At 44.4% G+C, this 23,012-nt stretch overlaps 2 protein-coding genes and 2 long non-coding RNA genes across 20 annotated transcripts in view; 2 read left to right on the forward strand and 2 right to left on the reverse strand.

The window, feature by feature from the left end:
- DAGLA (diacylglycerol lipase alpha) overlaps positions 1-551 on the reverse strand; it is an 87,544-nt gene extending 86,993 nt beyond the window's left edge. For 6 of the 10 annotated variants that reach the window (XR_014172955.1, XM_081930478.1, XM_081930483.1 and 3 more), the window contains exon 1: positions 92-173. The gene's annotated coding sequence lies outside the window, so the exon portion shown is untranslated. Of the gene's footprint in view, positions 1-91; positions 195-467 lie in introns of those variants that run through there. The other 4 variants (XM_081930485.1, XM_081930481.1, XM_081930479.1 and 1 more) reach the window with 3 other exon arrangements.
- On the forward strand, positions 154-9,830 carry LOC309380956 (uncharacterized protein; the record flags this gene model as incomplete). 8 transcript variants are annotated; one of them, XM_081931206.1, is made up of 3 exons in its annotated part: positions 154-633; positions 1,882-1,955; positions 8,721-9,830. In XM_081931206.1, the coding sequence occupies 3 exons, from the start codon at positions 154-156 to the stop codon at positions 8,779-8,781; spliced, it is 615 nt and encodes a 204-aa protein (XP_081787332.1). In that variant the 3' UTR covers positions 8,782-9,830. The 8 variants fall into 8 exon arrangements, 4 of the variants coding, with proteins under 4 accessions (XP_081787332.1, XP_081787334.1, XP_081787331.1 ...); XM_081931208.1 differs by having other exon boundaries at positions 8,757-9,830; XM_081931205.1 differs by lacking the exon at positions 8,721-9,830 and adding an exon at positions 4,373-4,609.
- LOC309381036 lies at positions 2,583-22,928 on the reverse strand. The gene is made up of 7 exons (XR_014173272.1): positions 22,524-22,928; positions 21,509-21,590; positions 9,831-9,891; positions 7,906-8,058; positions 4,774-5,385; positions 4,337-4,432; positions 2,583-3,017 (listed from the first exon to the last, which is right to left on the reverse strand). It is a non-coding gene; the product is annotated as an uncharacterized lncRNA (long non-coding RNA).
- On the forward strand, positions 17,858-21,215 carry LOC309381045. The gene is made up of 3 exons (XR_014173275.1): positions 17,858-18,301; positions 20,320-20,795; positions 21,040-21,215. It is a non-coding gene; the product is annotated as an uncharacterized lncRNA (long non-coding RNA).
- Positions 22,929-23,012: the final 84 nt, after the last annotated feature.

The following is a 23,012-nucleotide window of genomic DNA, read 5'->3' on the forward strand; positions in this document are numbered from 1 at the left end:
CCCGCACGGTCCCCTCCCCGATCAGGGGAAGCGGGCGGAGAGGGCACCCTTTTGGGCAGCAGGAGAGCTCCAGGGCGCGCTGCTTCCTTACCCGTCCTGCTGCCATGCCGGCGGAGCGGCGGTGCCGGGGTTCGGGATGCTTCCCCGTTCACCATGGCAACGGGGCCCTCCACCTCTGGCAGCGGCGGCGCTGCGGGGGTGGGCAGGAGAAGGGACCCGCTGCCTTGCCGCCGCGTTGCCATATGCCAGGGCAGGGGCGCCTCTCGGCTCGCTCCCGCGCGGGAGACGCAACGGCCTCCCTTCGCCGCCAAGGAGCGAGGAGGTGTCCTCCCTCCTCCGCCCCCCGCCCCGCCTGCCTCCCGCCCCGCTCATGCCAGGGGCGCGCCTGCACTCCTCGCCCGCAGCGACAGAGGGGGCATCCGCCCTCCCTTCACCCCACCCCACCCCGCTCTCCCGCAGCCGCTCACCCCTTTGCCGCCGTCTCCGCCGCCGCCGCCACCGGGCCGAAGCCGCAGCCGCCTCCATCCCGGGGCTCGGCAGCCACCCCGCACCCCGCCGCCCCAATTCTCTAATGCCGCCTCCGCTCGTGCCAGGGCCGCCTCCGCCCGCCGGGCCGCCCACTGCGTCAGCTCCGTAAGTCCCGCTACGCACCCAGCGGTAACTATGGCGACAGCGGGGCCTTCCTGCGCCCTCTGCTGTCGGGAAGCGCGGGCCTGGCGAAGCGAGCTGGCGAGAAGAGGAGGCCTCGCGGGGGCGGAGGGGGCGGCCGATTGCACGCACCTCGGGGCAAAGAGAGGCGGGTGCTGAGAGGGGAAAGAGAAGCCTTCCTTCTCTGCTAAATTCCTAAAGCGAGGTTTTTCTTTGCTGTGCTCGAGCCTGTCTAGAATCCTTGCCATGTCCCCTGAAAGGGACCCTTGCTGTTTAATAATTGGGGGGGGGGGGAGCAGACGAGCAGTGGTTTCTCAGGGTCGAAGGAAGAGCTCTCTGCACATGCTTAGAAACCTGTTTATCCTCCTAAATCTGAGGTTAGCTTTGATATGAAAAGCAGTTTTCACTCCAGAGCCCTGGCATAAATTAAACAATACAGTAGGAAAGGGGGAGGGGGAGAGTTGAGTGGTGGCAGACTGGTGCAATTATTTTTTTGTTTCTTGGAGGAGTCAGTTTGCATAAGGAGCAGCAAGGGCATAAGGAATGCACTGACATTTGTCATTTGACAATGTGAAATAATCCAGTGCATTTATTGTTCCTTGTGTCTTGAGGAATTTTCAGGCTTGACTGAGAACAAGGAAGCACACCCAGGGGCCAGGATCTAAAATACAGTTCCCAGTGAGCTTCCATATGCTTCTTCCACTTCAGTGGCCCTGCAGTTCTGATTACAGCTTTATAATAATATAATATTGCCCAAATTCAGTGGGCCTTTGAGAACAGCAGTCATCCAGTGGAGGTCTTCCCTCAGTGGCACATGCATTGGTTACAATCCAGTCTGAATTGCTGTAATGTGCTCTATGTTCCGTGATTCTTTGGCTCCTGACTCAATATAGTTAGCCTCCTGAAAGATTTACAAATACTTGGCAGCCTCATGAAAGATTCACAAACAGTTACTTTATTTCTGTAGCACAGGGTTGGGTTTTTTACCCAGAGTTCCATGGAACCCTCAGCTTCTGTGAGCATGCCCCAGGGTTCCACAAAACTGTACAACCTCCCACCTTAGGCACTTCACAATCCCCTCTGGTGGCAGGCAGGTAGTCACTCCCACTCGTCCAATCATCTCAAATAATACTCCAAGTTATAATTATTGAGTACAATTACTTGCCTTTGGTTTTTGTAATTGTGAAAGAAATTGCTTATTACTTTTCTTTCTTTCTCTTGCTGTGGAGGCAGGGAGGATTGTGGTTGCACTCCATCTATGACAACAAGTTACAGATGATCCTCTACCAGGAAAACATAATTTCAAAGTAAGTGCTATAGGGCATCCTGCAGCTCTGTGCCAGTAACCAGGGGCAGAAATCCAGAATACAGTTTTACATGCTCGTCCTCTGTCAGTTTCTGTAGGAAATGTGAGTCCCTTGGGCTGGACAGATGACAAGGCCAAGGAAGGGAGGGCCCAGAGCTGCAGAAATCAGCAACGAAAGATTTGGGAAGGCTGGCCTTCGACAGTTCTTCAGGAGTCTTTAATAAAAGGATAAGTTACACATCAACAAAATAGTGACGTCCAGGCAATTGTCCACAAGAAGTTTGCGATGAAAATGCAGAACAATAGCTTAACAGTACAGGCTTGGGCTTCAAGAAATATTCATTTAATGGTTTGCTTTTAACAGTCAAGAGGTGTGACACAATACAATAAATGTTTATTCAATCAAGTAGGGAGTCCAATTGGCAGTATACAAATTTAATAACTAAAATGAACAATAAACAATAAAATACACCAGCAGCACTCTGGAAACAAGTTGTTCACTTAGCAACCCTCCTCCCTCTTTCTTGTGATACTTTGCTATCTCCACTTCCAGATAAATGTTTAAGTGCTAAATTAACTCTGGAAGAAACTACCATCTGGATGCAGCAGACTAAAAAGCAAGAACTTTAATTGAATAAAAGGGAAAGCATTTGAACAGCAACAATATACATCTTTTAGACAGAAATAAGACAGTGGGATCATTTTCCTAGAACAGATCATTAGCTGCTTTGATTCATGTGAATGGTGGTTTTGCCTGACTAACCTGGTCTGTAACCAGAGACTTAACAGAAGAAGCTAAGTGGTCTTATTGCTCTAGAATACTTCTCCACTCTTCGGAATCATAGAATTGTAGCATTGGAAGGGTCCCAAGGGTCATTTAGTCCAACCCCATGCAATGTAAGAATTCCCCGTGCACCACTAAAGAATCTCTAATGGGTGGCCATCCAACCTGTGTCTTAAAACCTCCACTGAAGGAAAGTCTACCACCTTCTGACGCAGTCCTTTTCACTGTCTTCCTGTTGTAGTGTCCATCAGAGTTTGGAAGTGGGAGAGGAAGGAAAAGCTAAAAGGAGGCTTTCCAGTTTGAATTTGGAGAAAGAAATGAGACATGGCCTATCCGCCCCCCCTTCCTCTCCCAAGTATATATCTCAGTTCCACCGCCTTGGCAGGCCACTTATGTGTGATCATAGGATTGCCCACTTTAATTAAGATCCGGGATGAATGAGTTGCCTGGAACCAGATGCATCTCAGCTCCTATTCAGAAGCAAGTACCATCAAGTCTAGATAAAGGTGCATAGGTTTGCAGTCTGAAACAACTCCACCCATTCACCATTGGCAGCTCCTTATGCCACCTCTTTCCTGTCAAATCTCTCTCAAAAATACATTTTCCAGGAAGACTTTAGCCCAACCTCTTAAACTTCACTTCCTAGAAATACTAAGTTAACTGCATTCACAATTTCCATGATTCTATCTTCCCTCCCTTCTTGTCCTTCCATTGTCTCCCTTTTGTTGAGATTTAGATGGCATGTTCCTTGGGGTAGACTGTTTTGCTTACGTTATAGTGTACATAAAGAAGAAATGGGGAATAAACAAAGCAGTAACTGCTGGATGCTATTGCGACTAGTACGTTTTACTACACAGGCATTTTATGTTCAGTGCAACTTACGACTTTTTCTTGTCTGGTTCCTTAAGGAAAGGGCCCATTTGTTAAGCAGCATTTGACTGCTTACATATGCCTCTGCTGCAGGTTTTGCTAAATAAAAGCACCACAGCAAAGAATACAAAATCATGCACTGAGTCACCAAAGGGAATTCTGTTTAGGAGATTCCAGGCGTGTTGGTGGCTTATTTGTGTCTGTTAGGCCTCTTTGCAGCATTGCAGCCCACCCCTAATCACATTTACTTAATGTTCTATTGATTTAAATGAAATTTTATTTAGAATAAGTGTACAGAGGACATCAGCCTTTGCATCTTGAACTTGCTAGGACTGCTCAAAGAAGACTGTTCACATTGTCTGTTTTTGGAACTCTCCCCCACCCCCCGTGAGGAATAAATTCTATTTACATGAGACAGATCAGGCCAATAACCCGCCTGGTCCAGCATCCGCTTCTCACAGTGACCAACCAAATGCCTGTGGGAAACCTCCCAGCAGGATCTAAGCACAAGGGAACTCTCCCCTCCTGTGGTTTCCAGCAACTGGTATTCAGAAGTATTAGTGCCTCCTAATGGACTCCAACCAAACCAGCATACATTTTAGAGAAGTTCCTTACATCAGTGATATCACATTGTGACGTAATTCTCTTTTATCAGATGTGAATACTACCGGTTAAAGGTCATTCAATAACTTTAAAGGGGGAGGGGAGAGAGAGAGTACTTACCGTACATTCTACTATATCTCAAGAACGTTTAATTTGTTCAGCAATTTCAGCGATCAAAAGTTCTGCATTGAATTTTGCAAGATGCAACTCCACTCCGGGACCTTAGGATGAAGGGCAGGGAATGAATGAATGAATGAATAACACAATGACAACAAGTTAATTGACAGTTTTGCACAAAAGAAATGGTATATATTTTATGTATATCTATGAATATTTTACAGAAACTGTTGAATTTTTGTTCGTTTGGTTCCTTTAAATAAAGTTTGTTTTTCAACATATAGAAACAAAAAGTACTGTTTAGCAATATAATAGTAAACAAAAAAGATAACTCATGTGATAAGCTAACTCATTCTTCTGCATTTAGCACCATAATATTTTTGGACATAGTCAAGTTTAGTGAGGTGAACGAACAGGGCCCTCGGAAAGGGCTGAGCACAGGCACAATATATCCTCCACTGCCAGAGCTTGCTAGTGGTTCACAGGCGGAATCCTCCACATTCCTTGGCTTCTTGTTGAAGGCCCGCAGTGAACGTCATTTTTGACAGCAATAGACAAGCCCTCTGGTAAGGCTCAACCTCCTTGCTCCATGAAACCAGCCCGGGCAGATTTCCTTGCTGGCTTCAGTAACAAGAGAAATTAGCTTGTTGCTGTTCCCTACTACAAAATGTGCCTTGCTTGGAGGACTTTGCTTGCCTGAGTCAGTAGGAGCCAGAGATTATATTTCTGCCTGCTTCTGTTAAGCAGCAGCCAAGATTGGCGAAGGGCCTGGTTTGCAGCGTAGAGGCTGCTGTCTTGTTTTGTCGCATGATGCTACTAGTTTGTCAACTAGGTTTGCACAAAATCTTGCACAGCCCTGTGACTTGCATGCAAAAAACATAACGAATGCTGAATGCTTGCCGCCTCTCTCACTAGTGGAAATTGAACCAATGACAGCTTTTTACCTGTTTGTTCTACCACCCACGCTGGTACCAAATAAGGTTTCAAGGAACACTTATTCATCAGCGCCATCTTCTGGTAAACCAGGGAAACATCAGATTTGGCCTATTTTTTGCTTCTGCAAATACGAAAATGATATTTAAAAGAAATTAAGTTGCAAACGATGTCTACTGTCCACCAGCCTTCAACCCCATACTTGGTGACTATTCTGCAGTTGCCCATGAGATGGTATTATAAAGCATTCGTGCGGATTTGATACTCGCCCTCCGGTGCTTTTACTGCTATTTTCTTGATCTAAAATACAGAGCAGATAAAGCAACTCTTTTAAACAGGGCAACATTCAGACCAACTCTAGGAAACTGCTGGAGTAGGTTTTGGCAGTGGCACCATCAGGGCTCAACTCTGGGGGAAGAAGACCAGAACCTCACTAGCAGAAGGAGGAAGATTACTGCCAAATGCAGCAGGACTGGCTTACCACATTTTGAAGTGAGTAAAGTAATAAACATAACGATAACAATGTCAAGAGGACCATCCCTTAAGTCTCGAGTCTAAAATTACCTATAATTGCAGTCTTGGGTGATGCTCCAGTTTTGGCAGCCTCCCCCCAGCCCTCCCACCATGCTGGGCTTTGGGAAGGAAGCGTTAGGGCTCTGTCAGGGTCCTAGAGTCCTCCTGTCTCCTTCCCAAAGCTGAGCAAGTGCTAACTAGATTTTGGGAAGGAGGCAGGAGGACTCTAGGCCAGGGGCATAGGAAGGGGGTCAGGGCGGTCCGCCCCGGGTGTCATCCTGAGGGGGGGTGACAAAATGGCGGTCGGTCGAGGGCTACACTCACTGTAGGGCGGCTGAGGGTGCGCTGTCGTTATGGGCACCTCGAGCACAGTCTGTATCGGCGCCGGACATGCACCGTCTGTATCAGTGCTGCGCATGTGCCCCAGGCCGTTTGTCCCACCCCTGTGGGTGGTTTGCCCCGCCCCTCGACAGCCCGCACCAGGTGCTAGAAAGCCTTCCTTCGCCACTGCTCTAGGCCCCCGACAGAGCCCTCACACCTCCTTCCTGTAGCTGGGCAAGTGCTTACCATGCATTGGACTGGTCACACTGCTCTAAAACCACCTCTGCTCTCCCCCAGGTGTTGGGTTATAGAACTCCCCCAGGTGTAGAACTTGCTCCACTGCAGTGGTCATTGTAAGCAAGTGCCTCTTCCAATACTCAGCCCACCAACAGCAACAGGATTCACAGCAGCTATAGAAATAAAGCACTATCCCAGCCTGTATATGCCAGAGACCAAACCTGTCACTGCCTATCAGTCCTATCAAACTGTACACTTGTGTCACTTGCTTCAAGCAATATTAAATAATTTGCCACTTGTTGCTGGCAATTCTGAATTATTCCCACCCCCCTGTGGCTTCTTACTATAGGACTGTCATTTCTTCTACTTCTTCTTCAATAAGTCATATTGCCAGTTGCAATTTAATTTTTTTTTGTACTTTAATATTGTACAAATCTTCAGGATCAAATATTGATGCTGTTCCACAATTTGTGTCCTGAATAAATGCTATAGAACTGTGCTTTTATCACTTTACATCAAGGATTATATCTTTTATTTCCTGCCCTTACAGCTGTTTTCTGGAAATAAAATATTTTATTCCCTGGCAATTCTATAGCTGTGAAATATGTTTCTATAACTAACTGCTTTTGAAAATATGTAAGGTATAAATATATCAGTATAAAAGGGTGGTCGGAAATCTGACCTGCAGGCCAAATTCAGCCCAGCAAGGGACTCCATTTGACCCACAAGACTGTTTTACACAAACTACGCCCACTGGCAGTGCACCTGATGTCAAAAGCAGGCAGGGAGTCCCATCCCATCAGCCGATGGGTGGTGACTCCAAGCCCACAAGATAGGCTGTGCAACCAAGTTCTCCATGGGCAACTTGATCATGTAGCCAATTCTTGCAGAAGACAGACTTGAAGTCACCACTTTAGGTGTCCAGCAGCACTTTAAAGCACGACGCAGGGCTCTTTGCAAGCCATGTGTGCTGCTTTGAAGTCCTGGCACTCATCACCTGATGTCATGTGACTGACAGCTGGGAGGCTTGTGAGCCGTGGGAAACACCGCTCCTATTATAAAACTATATGCAAGTACTCCTACTCCAATGAGTACTTCTGTTGCTATGTAACATTTACTTAAAACTCTAGTCATACTTTACAGCTTGGTATCGATGCAGTGTGGTGACTTTTGACCTTAGCCAAGGTAAGTTAATCGTGATGTTCTTCCTGCCATTTGCCAGACGTTAAATCTTGTTGCAACCGATTTTGTATGCAGCAGAAACCATTTCCAGAGGAGTAGTTTACTGTGTTGTGCTATGTGCACATTCGTGGTTTTGTTTTTGTTTTAGCCCATGTGCACACAATGCTAGTCAGGATCTACAGACATCTTGGAGTTTCTGCTAAAAAGAACCTTGCATTTTGATTCAGTTTCTAACTTGGAAACATTGCTTGTTCAATGTGTGGTGAATGTCCCAGATGTGCGCAAAGAATACATGTGTTGGGTGGTCCTAAGTCTATGACATCAGCAGGGTGTGTGTACTCCAACTTCCTACCTGCACTTTGGAATCATTCACTTCTGGCACTCTACTCACCTGTACTCCTCCCTGTGCCTATCAAACGTCATATAGTTCATTTCTCATAAGCATCATGAGCAGACAAGGCAAGTGCCATGATGGAAGCTCTCCCTCTTTTTCAGCCTTGCTTCAGCCAGAGAACATCTTTCCTGGGACTTCAGGCTACTGATCCTGCATGGGAGAAGGTGGAAATGTTTAAAGCACCTGATGAAACTAACCCTGTCTCCGCCCAATGGTGTGTACACAAAATAGGAGATTTCAAAACACACCAAGCCATTTCGATGTGTATAAAAGTAAAGGGACCCCTGACCATTAGGTCCAGTCGTGACCGACTCTGGGGTTGCGGCGCTCATTTCGCTTTATTAGCTGAGAGAGCCGGCGTACAACTTTCAGGTCATTGTGGCCAGCATGACTAAGCCGCTTCTGGCGAACCAGAGCAGCGCATGGAAATGCCATTTACCTTCCCACCATAGTGGTACCTATTTATCTACTTGCACTTTGAAGTCCTTTCGAACTGCTAGGTTGGCACCACCTGCATCCCTTTCCGATGTGTATAAAGGCATGCAAATTCAAATTGAAATACAGTGAGACAAAAATGGCCAAAGGTAGTATTTTCTGTATTTCAAAATTCTCAAGACGTTGGTCTGAATTAAAAAGCTTGTCCTGATGCTAAAGCTGATCAGTGTGAATGTGCAACACTCTCTGTTTTGGTACATTAATTCTATGTTTCCTTCCATAGGCACATGAATTATAATGGCATGTTTCTCACAATACCTGATTTTAAACATCCATATTAATCTCATAATGATAGTTTACTTCTGTTTTGTTTACAGGAAAATGAGTAACTGTCACAATTTTATTTTATACAGTCCAGTAATCTGCTTGTGTGGTTAAAATGCAACAGATTTGGGATTCAACTCAGCTTTGTTCCCTGCAATCAAATAATATTTTACCATCTGTATGAGACTTTTTTATTTTTCTATATAGATTTAGATGTCATCTTCTGCTACTGAACTAATACATGAAATATGTGGTGTTGATAATATTTCCAGAGCATTGGTCTTAACATTCCTATTCTCCTACTTAACATACTTATTTTGAGAATGGTCTGTTGCAATTCTTAAATTGTGTTACTCTCAAGAGGAAAATGTCTTATTGCACTGCAGACATAAATTCATGCTCTTGAACTACTGGCTGATTCTATGATGCTGAAGGTACGTAGTAAGAAGGTATTAATCATTCAGACAGCATTTTTAGATTTCCCCTGTTGGATGCCTGGAGTGGAGCAGGGCAGTAAAATCTTTGCAAGTCCAGTTGCAATGCTACCTACATAATGCACAGTTCCCTGGTCTTTTGCTTCTAACCAGTTTTCTCTACTGGCCGCACTTGGTAATTCAGAGCACACCAGTTGCTAATAACTCTATAGACAAATTGATCCTTTAGCTATTCTTCAAACTCTGAGTCATGCTAAACATAGAGTGCTAGCCACAGAGGCTTAAGTATATTTTTTTAAAAAAAACATTCTCCCTTTGGTATTGTCCAATATCACAAAAATCTGTAATTTTTCTGCTAAGACATTTCCCTCAGATAATTAACATAGTTTAATGAGGATGCTAGACACTGGCTTCTCTTATTGCTCCAAATTGCATACACACTATTGTTAGAAGTGAACTCTTGGGTGTTTCAAGGTCATCCTAATTATTCTTGGTTCTACATTGCACTACTTACAATTCAGGCTTCCTCAAACTCAGCCCTCCAGATGTTTTTGGCATACAACTCCCATGATCCCTAGCTAGCAGGACCAGTGGTCAGGGATGATGGGAACTGTAGCCTCAAAACATCTGGAGGGCAGAGTTTGAGGAAGCCTGACTTACATAATATTTGTCTGCCATATCCCCTGTGGTCTTGTACCTAACACATGCATATCTTGTGGGAGACCTTACTGGGACGTCACTCGGGATGCACAGGGCAGGGCTTCGATGTCTTTCACCTTCCGAAATTGAACTATTAAAAAAGAAGAAAAATCACTTGCAAGAATTGCACTGTGCCATAAATGCATGGTTTGACACTGAAATGGCAGAATGGCTGCTGCAGAAGCAGGCTGCAGCAGTTGGCTACAGCTGAACAGGGGGTTATTGGTTTATGGGGGGTTTTGTTCTTGTTATTATTATAATGTCATTTTGTGCTTTTATATTGTATTTTTATGTTGTGAACCACCCCGAGATCTAAAGATGAAGGGCAGTATACAAATTAAACAAACAAACAAACAAATGTGACATCAGCAATGACCCCCAAGGTATTTATGTGATGTAATGTCTGAACATCTTTTCTTGCTCTGTGGATATAAGCTGGAGCCTTCTTCAACAAACATGAGGAGCTGTGCATAGTTGTGCCTTGAGAAAAATCCTGGATAAAAAAGGCTGGAGTGTAGACAAGCCCTTCATTAAAATGTTATTTTTAACTGAGGCTGTAGAATGAGTCGAGCTCAATAGTATTAGCATACGGGGAGCAGAATGAATGACCTAGGTTGTGTTTCATGGTTGTTGGCAGGGTGGTGGAGTCAATGGGCAGTTGGAACATCTGAGTAACGAGACGGAGGCTTGGGACATCTTTGCTCTCCCAGGACCTCCTGCATCTGCCGCCTGAGGCTGGGAGAGACAACAGTAGCAGCCACGCAATGAGGAAGTTTTGGCCTGTGTGAGACTAATATCTAGCTGCTTCAACAATCCATTCTAGGCCATGAGAGGCGGCTGCAGAATGGTCATCATGGTTGGACCATCAAAGAATGGGAGGGGGATGCTTTTATGCACCCCCTTGTCCTTCTGTAGTGACTACTGCATCGTTGTCTATTTTATTGTGTTTAAAATATATTGTAAGCCACCCTGTAAACGTCAGTTAGTAGGCAGGATATAAATACTCCTAAATAATAAATAAATAAATAAATAAATAAATAAATATGAACTAAACAAGCCAGCGTCTTGTTGTGGTTTGTTCAGTCATCCCATCCTGAACGCGTGGTTTTATTTTCCTCAAACTAGCCATGAGCAGCAAAACAAGAACAAACTTTGGTTACCACTTGTGGTTTGTTGGGAGGGAAACAAACCACGAACCCTAATTCAGCTGACACAAGAAACCACACTCTGGCTCGTTTCATCCACAGCGCACCAGAAACAGGGGAGGTGCATTGTGAGACCTTTTGAGTAGTGTAGAGTAGACCATCACGCTGCTTGTGTGAATTAAACCATAGTTCATTTTAAAGAGCGGCTGAATCTGATGGGTGAACGAGGCCAATACACAGCAAGATTATACCAAGTTTGTATACCTCCAAGTACATCTCATGCACATCTCAAAGCTCCCTCCCCCAGAATGTTAATGTACTTGCTTCCTCTCTCAGCATCACGCCCCCAGAATGTTAGCATGTACATCATACCCAAAGGACAGATGGAGAGGAGACGTCACAGATCTATGTATGGGATATATAGGGAATGACCTACAAGAGAGCCAACAGAGGTGAGAAAGACACAAAAATGACTGGGAGGGGGAGGGGGTTAACAGCCAGACTTTGCTTCAGATACTTCACCAAGGAGAAGAGAAGGACAAATTGTTGCTAAGGGAAATGAGACAGATGGTTGGAACAAACAACTTGCTGACTCTTTCAGGCCTTAAAACTCTCCAGATCCTGTTGTGAAGGAAGAGGGGGAAATTAAGCTGCCTGTGCAAACACACACACACACACACACACAGCCTTAGGCATGTGCTTCCAACAAATGCACAGGTGTCACCAGCACACTGCCTCTGCTCTGTCCATCACCTCACAACATCTCTCCTATGCCACCCCACCCCCATCTCTCGCTGTCCCTGTTTTCCCCACGATTGCCTCTACCTCCATCTCTTCTGCTTTATTAACCACCTCGGCCAGTTTGTTCCTCTTAGCAATTTGCTTGGAGCGCTGAATGGAGGGAGCCTAGCTAATGCTGTGCCTCTGGAATCGAGAGCGACCGAGTTAATGTCACGTCTCTGGGGTACTCCTGCGGAGTAGCTGCATTAAATGACGGTTCTGGAATGGAGTGCCTCTCTGTGTGTGATTGGGCTCTAGGACATATTGTCTCCTAGAGAGCACAGCACCACGACATTTAATGCCATCTGATCCTTTGGGTTTCTGCCTTTCTCACGACTGTGCCAAGGCCTGCCTGGCTCATGAGCCTCTCTGACTTGGATGAAGCGCCTGTGATTAAGAATCCAGTCAACATGTCCATGTAGCCGTCGCCACAATCCAAATCATAATAAAGACAGGCAGCCATTGGGGGAGGGGGGGAGCTGGGAGGCGGGTTGAGGTGAGAACGGAGCCAATAATTTGTCAGCTTTGTTGAAAGCAAGAAAACAAAAACCTGGTACTGGTATGCAAAGCTGGAAAAGAAAATACACTTCCCAAAATATATGTCGTAAGCCTACTGTGGTTGTGGTACTGTTAAACTACAGTGAACTAGAAATCTAGCCACAATTCTGTATTATAGGTATGGGGAAGCTTGCCTCTGACCCTCAAGATATTGCTGAACTACAACTCCCATCAGCCCTGGCAAGCTTGGTCAGGGTAATAGAAAGTTGCAGTTCAACAATATGTGGAGGGTCAAAGGTTCTATGCAATTGCTATATAATATATACACCTTTTCTTTTCTTTTCTTTTCTTTCTTTTAATTATTTTAGTCTAAATGTTTATAGGCTGACCAGATTCTCAGGACAGCTTACAACAATGTAGTTTTTAAAGCAAATTTAAAAATACATACAACACTATACGACAGCAAGAAAATGTAGCAGCATAAAAGCATGTGGCAAAGGGGAGAAATAAAACGAAAGCTGAATCAGAAGAAAAGTCTCGTGATAATAAAAAAGTCTTCTTCCTGTCACCAAAATAGCATCGACTTAGGCACCAGGTAAGCCTCTCTGGGGACAACATTCCATTGCCATGATGCCACCACTGAAAAGGCTCTTTTCCTGTGGAGACTTTGCCTTGAAACTGTTACTGTTAGGCTCAATTAACAGCTTCCCTGTAAGTGAAGTGTAGGGCTCTAGTGGTTCTGCACATAAGAAAGACTTGGGTATCAATAACTCTACATCATTTTCCCTGGCTTAATCCTGTTTTAAGTGCAGTTCTTTTTCCTCTGTATATAATTGCTGTAATTGCCACAAGCTTTTCACATTTTCTGTAATTTTGTATGCTGTTTTTAAATTGTCATGTAATTTTCTAGTTTTGTATGTTTATAAATTACTTTTTTTAAAAAACCACCACTCTTCCTTTCATTACACTTTGAATAATTCAGCAATGACCAGTACTGGTTAATAGCAGGTCTTACGCCCTTCCCCCATCACTTACGGTCTTTGCACCTTTTTTGCTCTCACAATTTGACTGTAATTGCTCATTTAAAACATGTTCACATAACTTATTTCCACAAAACGTACTCCCTGAGCCCTCATATCCCAGCCAGATTGCTGAGATCTGGAGGAATGCTGTTAGCTCTCCCTCATGTCACAGAGCCTGGACTGGCCTTCACCAGAAGTCAGCCATTTAGTGTCGCTGGACCCATGCTATGGAATGGTATTCTGTCCTGCTTGAAATTTATTTTCAAAATGCTTTTATATTACTTTGCACCACCCTGATATTTTGTGAGAGGGGGGTATATACAAATGAGTTGTTGGTGTCCGGGGTAGCCCAGCTGTTGCCACCGGTGCCACAGGATCAACCCCACTGCCACTGGATCAAAGCAGGGCCACACTGAGCCACCTGCCCATCCACACAGGGGGAAGGCCGCCCAACTGATGGGGTCCTTGGTGGGTGGAGAGGAGCACTGGGTTGGGCCTTGCTGGGGGCACCTGTAGTGGGGGGGCTCCTGGTTCACACCCACTAAAAAAATTATGCGCCTGGAGCTACAGCTCCCTGGCAACGCCCACACAATGCCCCTGAATCTAAGAGTAAATAGGATAATGTCACAACACTATGTAACCAAATTTGACTCCCTGCAGATGCCACATGAAATCAAAACATGGTGAGAACAATGCTTCCTGAGTAGGTGAACAATTTCACAGCAACCACTGAAAAACTCAGCAAAAGGCCACAATGTGTTTCCGTGGTCGTGTGAAAATGTTCACCAGGAACATTATATAAGAGGTTCAGCAATATGTTCATAAAGGTTGATACATTTTACTTTCAATAAAACCAGTATATGGTGAAGCCTGCCTCCAGTGTAATCATAAGAAAAACATAAGACCTTCTGTCTGCTGTTTCTCAGGCTCCAGCCACCTTGCTTCTTGAGCTCAGAGATCCCGGGGCAGAGCTTTCACCCTTCAGGTCTGGAAATGAATATGGCCACCCAGAGCCCTTGCCTAGATCCTGACAATATCTAGAGTCACAGAAAACCACAAAATATCCAGAAAAATAAAAGGATGTTCACAGAACCAGCTTTTTTCCAAGAGTTATCACTAGTTAAGGCATCTTTACAGAAATATCCCCCTGTCCCCCACCATAAAGAAAAAGCACTACCGGTAGGCATGCTTGCTTTGATCAAGGATGCGTTCATTTCTTGTTTATTTATTTCAATTCTTTATAAGGTACCCTGCCTTTCAGGATACAGATTCTTCCAAGCCAATGGAACTACATTTAAAAAACACCCCCTAAATATAATAAACAATACCAAACTATAAAAAAGGTCATCACAATCCTTCTCCCAGGAGGTTTGATGGTAGATGGACCCGGGAGGTGGTGAAGCAGGCTCCGAAGTGGTTTTTGTGTGTCTCCTTAGAAAGGAGACTTGGTGTGCTACCCTTTGAATTACCGTACGTTCTCCAATTCCTCTGAAGCACAGGTCAAGAACTTGTTAAGGAGAGATGCCCATAAGGAGCACTGAGTCAGCAGCTAGCTTCTGAAGCTGAGGCAAATGACAAGAGCTCTGTGTCACTGGCATGCCTGTGTGAAGGACACCAACAGCTGGGAGAAGACAGCAACCGTGTATTCCCATTTGGGATGTTCTCCTCTCCGTGGCGTACCTCGCTTCTGAATCTGGGCCTGAATGGAAGCACCCAGCCATGCAAGAAGGATAGAATCAAAGGGATTGTGTTCAGTTATTCTATCGAAGGGTCCATAATTTCAATGATAAGGGAATAATCACAGCAAGGTATTTCTCTATTGGCTGTGTATGCAGTTCTTGTTTCCACCGGTTGAAGTAGCTGTGCAGTTCATACTCTTGGTTTACCAGCAGGGTTAAATATGGCCTCCTCTGTGTTGTGGAAATTCTCGCCAACTATGGAACATGCATGGTGTGGAGCCAAGTGGACAGAAAGAATCTCCACGCTGCTCTCATGGTACTCAAACCCAGAGTTTTCCAATTAAGCTGAATGTTGGGAGATTCAGAGCAGACAGTTGAAGTGCACACGGTGCACAGATGACCTATGGAATTTGCCAATCACAGGATGTGATCTAGATAGCTTTAACAGGGGATTAGACCAGTTCGTGGAATGTAAGGATATCCCTGGCTACTAGTCAGGGTGGCAATATATTACCTCCAATATCAAAGTTATGCCTCTGAATATCAGTTGTTGGGGAACACGAGTGGGAGATTGCTAGGTGCACATGTATCCTGCTTGCAGGCTTCCCACACGCATCTGGCTGGTCATTGTGGGAACAGAACGCTAAACTTGGAGGACTTTTCATCTGATCCAGCAGCACTTTTCTTTTGTTTGTTTACCACCAATGAGCTTCTGGCCTGTTTTCCAGAAGTTGTGAAAGGTGCTCAAGAATTAACCCTCCACTTGGTATTATGACAAGAAGGATCCTTCCAATAGCCATTTAGGGACAGATTCCAAATTTAGTAACAGGTTCCCAGTTTAGAGACCCAATCACCAGGCGGGGACAAACAGCAAGGAACAAAATGGTAAAACTTCTGTGTTAGCCTTCTACAACTCCATGCTCTGAGTATTCTTCAGTCTTGTTGGTGTGTGACTTTCCAGCTGGTATTTCAGGAAAAATATTGTTGCATGCCACCCCAATCTCCGAGCGGTGCGAGATTCCAGGGGTTCCAGGCGCTTACTCAGGGTTTGTGTTTCCTTTTGGAAATGAGGCACAGCGGAGACTGTGGCGCCATTGTGATATATGGATTATTTACACATGTATACAACCTGATCCTACAATGGAGGGGTTCACAACATTAACACCCCAAAGGAATCTTGCTTCTCCCATAGCTGCAGACTTGGATTCAAACAGAAATCAAACATTGCTCTGACTCTCTCCAGCTTGTTGCCTTACTTCTAGGTCACATTCCTGCCCAAATTCTGCTCCCAACTGGCTTATTCTGTAGAGGGAGGGGGCCGCACCGATTTGCCATCTTGCACCAAACACCTTGATCTCCCATCACCATTCCAGGAAGCTATGTTGGCTATTTCTTGGAATTAAAAGGCTGGATTAGTTTCTAACACTTGCCGGTTCCCCACCCACCCCCACCCCCACATTCATAACAATATATTAAAAGGAAATTCTGGCTTTTACAAATATAGTAGGGATTGCCTATATAAATGCCCATGTTATTTCAAAACTGAACAGCCCACAGTGTTGTAAACAGCCCAATATAACTTCCTAGATGATTTGTTTCTAGAGCTGACCAAACCTGGCTTGAGTTTAGGGACATAGCCAGCTTTCCTGGGGTGCCGAGAAAGGCAGCCTTGGAAATGGTAGGGTCTGCCGCTGCTGGCACCAAAAAAAGGGGCAAGTGCCATCTCTGTGGGTGACACAGTGAAAGAAAATTGCATCAACAATGGGCCTCATGTTTTGCCTGTCCAACTCATGCAGCTGTGAAATGTGGTGAATTGTGCCCAAGCTGCTGGAGTACAATATTCTGTGGTTCTGTGAAATTTGTTGCTACTGTTATGGGTAATTCACAACTCATGATTACTGTTATTCAACTGTAATAATTATACGTATGTTAATGGCACAGTATGTTGCTGTATGTTTTAAAAACAGTGGGGTCTACTAGACCCCACACATCATCCTTATAGTAGCCTCATGTATTTTACATTGTGGGTATTATTGACCCTACTTTGCAGATATGTTAAGGTTTTTTTTTAGTTACATGCAAATGATGTCATGCTTAATATTTTCTCACAGGTGTTTTATTTGTATGGTTTTCTTGGGGTACGTTTGAACCTGAAACTGGACTGATATACTCAGTGGAGGATTAATTATTATACTAGCCTCTGTTAACTTATTCCAGGTTCCTTCAGTTGTTGGCCTCTGTAAGGTTAATAATAATAATAATAATAAAATCCCCATTCAACCTAAGGATCCTGGGAGAGTTACAACAACTTAAAATACAATACTAAAAATAGTTTAAAAACTTAGAATTACAAAAAATGAAATCACATCAGGTGCCAAAGGCCAGGGTGTATATAATCAGCCTCCCTGCCAAAGGATTGGAAGGTAATAGCCAATGTAATACCAGTTTGCAAAAGAAAATATCCATAGAGAATAAGACCCAGGAAAAAGCTGGGAATGTCAGAAACTTCATTGGAATTGGGAGTGGAAATTGTCATAATATGCATGTTTGAGGTCAGGAATGGAAATCACAGAAGTGAAATATGGGGGGGGGGGTGTTACACTGCAAACGTTACACACATAGATATGTTATTTTCTGCATTGTTTTGGACATTTCTCTTCCATCAAAATTAATCACACAATTAATTATGTTAGATTCAGGCATAGTGGATAGTGAAATGAATAATGTACGTTTCAGTGGAAGCTGAATGTCAGTAGAATAGCACTGATTATGACAAACACAGAATGGGACAGAAGTCACCAGCTCCTTACATCCCTAGAAATCGCTGCAACACCTTCACGTTCTTGCTTGCTTGGCTACTATTAACAGCCAAAGTCTGGCACTTAGGCTGTTTAAATACATTTTATGCATAACATCTGACAGAGGCCTACATTTATTTTGTTGTTGTTGACTATATTCAGCCAGCGTTTGGTTCTTCCCTGCAGCAGTAATGGAAGCACAGATCCACATTCAACATAATGAATGTGAATTTCCCCCCACAATGCAGCTCATTCAAACCCACCGAGTGACTAACAATGGGTGCCTGGCAAGGGGCCACTCGGTTGCCAAGGAATCCCGGATGCCTTTGGAACACAAGAGGCTGTTACAAGGAGCTGTGCAGTTCAGCTACAGAACAAGGCCTCTTATTTGAAACTATTTCCAGAGACATACACAGAAAGAGGCACAGAGGAACATGCTTTTCCAAAGACTGTGGCAGTTTGCCAGGCAGGCTACTGTGGCCATTCTCTTCCTCTGAAGCCACAACACTAGAAACTGAGCTCTGCTTCCCCTGTTGGGCTTTACGGAAGCCCTGTGCTGGCTCTAAATGAATCAGAAAGGTCATTCTTGTTTACCAAATACCAAATGTCTCATTCTTGTGGGTCTCTTTCACGGGTCTTTGTTGGAGGAGCCTTAACTAGGCATTTCTGTAAACAAGCCTTCAAAGATCAGGTGTATGATGTAAAAACTAGAGCAATGTTGGCTTCATCCTTTAACAGCAGCTCATTTGTATGGGAGAAACAGTTGACAGAGTGCCCAGTGGATGGTCTCTTCAGAGCTGGCAAAGGCTGATAGCAGCCATAGCTTATCTCGGAAATAAGTAGAAGTGATACCTGAGTGTGATTACCTGGGACCCAGGTGAATGTCATGACCTGAGACCCACTGGGGTCAATATGGCAGGCAGGCATTTCTGAGCATACATTGCTCTCATACGTTGCTTTCACAGCTCCAATATTTTTGCTTTGAAACAGTTTCTACTGAACAATAGCTTACAGCCTGCTGTCAGCAGCTAGCAGGACACCAAGGAGAGGGTGCTAGCAAGGTTATGCTTAAAATTCTACAAGGAAGGCTCAAGCAGTATGTGGACCGAGAACTCCCAGAAGTGCAAGCTGGATTTAGAAGAGGCAGAGGAACCAGAGACCAAATTGCAAACATGCGCTGGATTATGGAGAAAGCTAGAGAGTTCCAGAAAGACATCTACTTCTGCTTCATTGACTATGCAAAAGCCTTTGACTGTGTCGACCACGGCAAACTATGGCAAGTTCTTAAAGAAATGGGAGTGCCAGATCACCTCATCTGTCTCCTGAGAAATCTCTATGTGGGACAAGAAGCTACAGTTAGAACTGGATATAGAACAACTGATTGGTTCAAAATTGGGAAAGGAGTACGACAAGGCTGTATTTTGTCTCCCTGCTTATTTAACTTATATGCAGAATTCATCATGCGAAAGGCTGGGCTGGATGAATCCCTAGCCGGAATTAAGATTGCCGGAAGAAATATCAACAACCTCAGATATGCAGATGACACAACCTTGATGGCAGAAAGTGAGGAGGAATTAAATAACCTTTTAATGAGGGTGAAAGAGGAGAGCGCAAAATATGGTCTGAAGCTCAACATCAAAAAAACGAAGATCATGGCCACTGGTCCCATCACCTCCTGGCAAATAGAAGGGGAAGAAATGGAGGTAGTGAGAGATTTTACTTTCTTGGGCTCAATGATCACTGCAGATGGTGACAGCAGCCACGAAATTAAAAGACGCCTGCTTCTTGGGAGAAGGGCAATGATAGGCCTAGACAGCATCTTGAGAAGTAGAGACATCACCTTGCCAACAAAGGTTCGTATAGTTAAAGCTATCGTTTTCCCAGTAGTGATGTATGGAAGTGAGAGCTGGACCATAAAGAAGGCTGATCGCCGAAGAATTGATGCTTTTGAATTATGGTGCTGGAGGAGACTCTTGAGAGTCCCATGGACTGCAAGAAGATCAAACCTCTCCATACTGAAGGAAATCAACCCTGAGTGCTCACTGGAAGGACAAATTGTGAAGCTGAGGCTCCAGTACTTTGGCCACCTCATGAGAAGAGAAGACTCCCTGGAGAAGACCCTGATGTTGGGAAAGATGGAGGGCACAAGGAGAAGGGGGGCGACAGAGGACGATATGGTTGGATAGTGTTTTCAAGGTTACCAGCATGAATTTGACCAAACTGCGGGAGGCAGTGGAGGACAGAGGTGCCTGGCGTTCTCTGGTCCATGGGGTCACGAAGAGTCGGACACGACTAAACGACTAAACAACAACAACAAGGAGAGGGTGTGCCAATTAGGAACGCAGGAGATCTGCCAAGTTCCTTCAGGCTAGCTGAAAGGTGAAGTACAGAGTACCCCTATACTGGCATGCTCTCACCTTGTCACAGAACATGTTTCTGATACACAACTGACCTCAGCCTGCTAAGTGCTGAGCCTGCACAAACATGTTCCCAATCACAACCACAATGTATCTGTGCCATTGTCCTGCATAAAAGTATATACCTAGCTAAGCAGAGATTTTTCATGCACCTCAACCTATCTTTTTGCTAACCAGCAGGGCATCGCTTATCAGCTTCACATACCAGAAAGGTGAAGTGGCCTTGAAGAGACCAGAAGCTCCAAACTGACCGCTTCATGTAACAGACTACCAAAAATGCAACGTTTTGCACGAGACAGAAGAATAGTGAATTTATAAACTTTGTTCAGAACTATCTGTTGCCATGGTACAGCTAGTAGACAGGAGCGTGCTTTTTGGTATACCAGTAAGGAGTCCACAAGCTGTCCCCGTGTTCTGTTATCCAGTCATGTTTCTGAAAGGGATCGTTCACGAGCTAACCATGTAAAGAGAATGTTATTAAAGTGTCTTGAATTTTGTATTCGGGGTCCAGAATTTGGAGAACGCCTCTGGATCATGTATTCTTACTGCGGTCTGCAATAAACACACCCAGGGGGTGCATGACCCCTACACATGCCTCCATCAACTAATTTTTTTGTCATTTTTTCATGGTAATATCACAGATTTTATGGTCTGTTGTTTTTTAGTACAGTGGTACCTCAGGTTAAGTACTTAATTCGTTCCGGAGATCCGTTCTTAACCTGAAACTGTTCTTAACCTGAAGCACCAATTTAGCTAATGGGGCCTCCTGCTGCTGCTGCGCCACCGGAGCACGATTTCTGTTCTCATCCTGAAGCAAAGTTCTTAACCTGAAGCACTATTTTTACGTTAGCGGAGTCTGTAACCTGAAGTGTATGTAACCTGAAGCGTATGTAACCCGAGGTACCACTGTATACCTAAAATATTTTGCTTATTAGGGGCTACCCCACATTTTGTGTCTTGGCTTTTGAAAAATAGGGGGTCCTCAGTAATTAGCTAATTGGGAACCCCTGCTGCATAGCATTATGCTGCTTCTATGATGCTGCCTCTGTCATCATTACCACTGATTACCTGCATCTTCTGAAAAGACAGCTTCCCTCCCTGCCCCCAGGCTTTCCCTGAATCCTGTCTTCCATATGTTCTAATGCTTTATTGTATTTCTAGTATTTTTATTGATGTTCTCAGTAGTTTGCATGGATGGGTTTATGTTATAGTTATGTAATATTTGCCTACACTGCTTAAACATATTTTATATATTGAGCGGTATAAGAAATGGTCTTAGATAAGCCAATACAAATAAACAAGAGGCACTCCTTTCAGGGGAGGCGCATTGTTTGGAAGTGATGGAGGAAGAAGCACTGCTGGTGCTCACCTCAGTTCTGTGAATACTGATCAAGAGCAGGCTCCAGTCTCTGGGGAAGTGAAGCCAGCACCTTCCGCCAGCAGTAAATTGACTTTCAAAAGAAGTAAATAAATATTTTAAAGGCTTGCAGAGCAATCTCTGCATAACAGATCAGTTATACAAAGGCTTTAGCCGTTTCTCACTTGAGCGCAGGAAATAAACCTTAACAGGAAGGTTTTCACCTTTTTAGAAAAAGGCAACTGGGAGAGCCAAATCTCCCATTTTTGTGTGCTGATTTTTATCCACTCAGGCTTGTTCACATAGAAAAGGGGCTGCCTAATGAATAAAACTGCTCAGAAATTTAAGTTAATGCAAAGGAGTGGTATCAGGGTTGCTGACTGGGATTAGGCTTTCACAATGTATTTGACCAGCCTTAAAAGTTGCTTTGGGTTCACCCTTATAGGTTATTTAAGACTAGGCAGCAATTGGATGACACATCCAGGCTCAGGACATTTTACTGCCTGAGGCAGAGAAGCAAATGGCACCCACTCCACCCACACTCCACCCCAAGTCAAGGTGCATAGCACCCAAAGCCAGCTACGTTATTCCGGCACCTGTAAACAAGCATCCCCCAAAGCACTTCTCCTTGGCAGCAAAAATGCAACAACAATAATATAACTAGCCCACTGATGTCCTTTCACCCAAAACTTAGGTGTCCAAGGCAGTTTTAACATGATACTGCAGCTTCTTCTCCAATTATTTTACACTGGAGGCAGTCTCCATCAGCCCTAGCTATCATGATCAATGGTCATGAACGGCCACAGGTTCTCTATGACTCTGATGTTAGGTATGCATATGGATGTTTTTGGATAAGGTATTAACTTTCAAGGCAGAGAAACTATTTGACAGGGCACACACAGACACAGAACAAAACATGAGCAAAGCTAAGTGTCTCCCCTCCCCGCTTGCCTACGAAATGCCCATAAGTAAGATTTAGGCAAAAGTTACAATAAGCATACTTCTTCTCAGCATCCCTTGGGCTTACCTTTAAGTACTTACTTGGGAATGGAGCGCAAAGGTCCTCTTTCCTCTGTGTTGCAGATAATTTTTTATTGTTTTCCTGGTCACTATAAGTCCTGCTTCCACTAAGGGGTCCTTTTTCTGGGCTGTTTGTGCAAGATGAGTCTCCAGCTTCCATGAGGAACTACAGCTGGAATGCATGATTTAAATATTGAGGAAGATTCATACATCTGCTCGGTACATCACAAGTATTTTTCAGGAAGTCCAGAAGAGGAACTGCTAGCCATATGGAACTTGACACAATCTTCCAGATGTTAATATGATTATTTATTATTTAGAGGGCTGCCAGACAAGGTCTGTGAAAATTCCCCCTTTTGAAGCTGCATGGTTGCCTAGTTACATACTTTTTAAAACTCATTGTCTCAAACACTTGTTTTATAATTGGCTTTATTTTTGCTTTTCTATTGTTAGCAGTATGAATGAAGGATGAAGGCTAAAGCCCAATTGGTGCAAG

Source organism: Podarcis melisellensis (assembly GCF_964234715.1).
Source record: "Podarcis melisellensis genome assembly, chromosome: 1".
Taxonomy (NCBI): Eukaryota; Metazoa; Chordata; class Lepidosauria; order Squamata; family Lacertidae; genus Podarcis; species Podarcis melisellensis.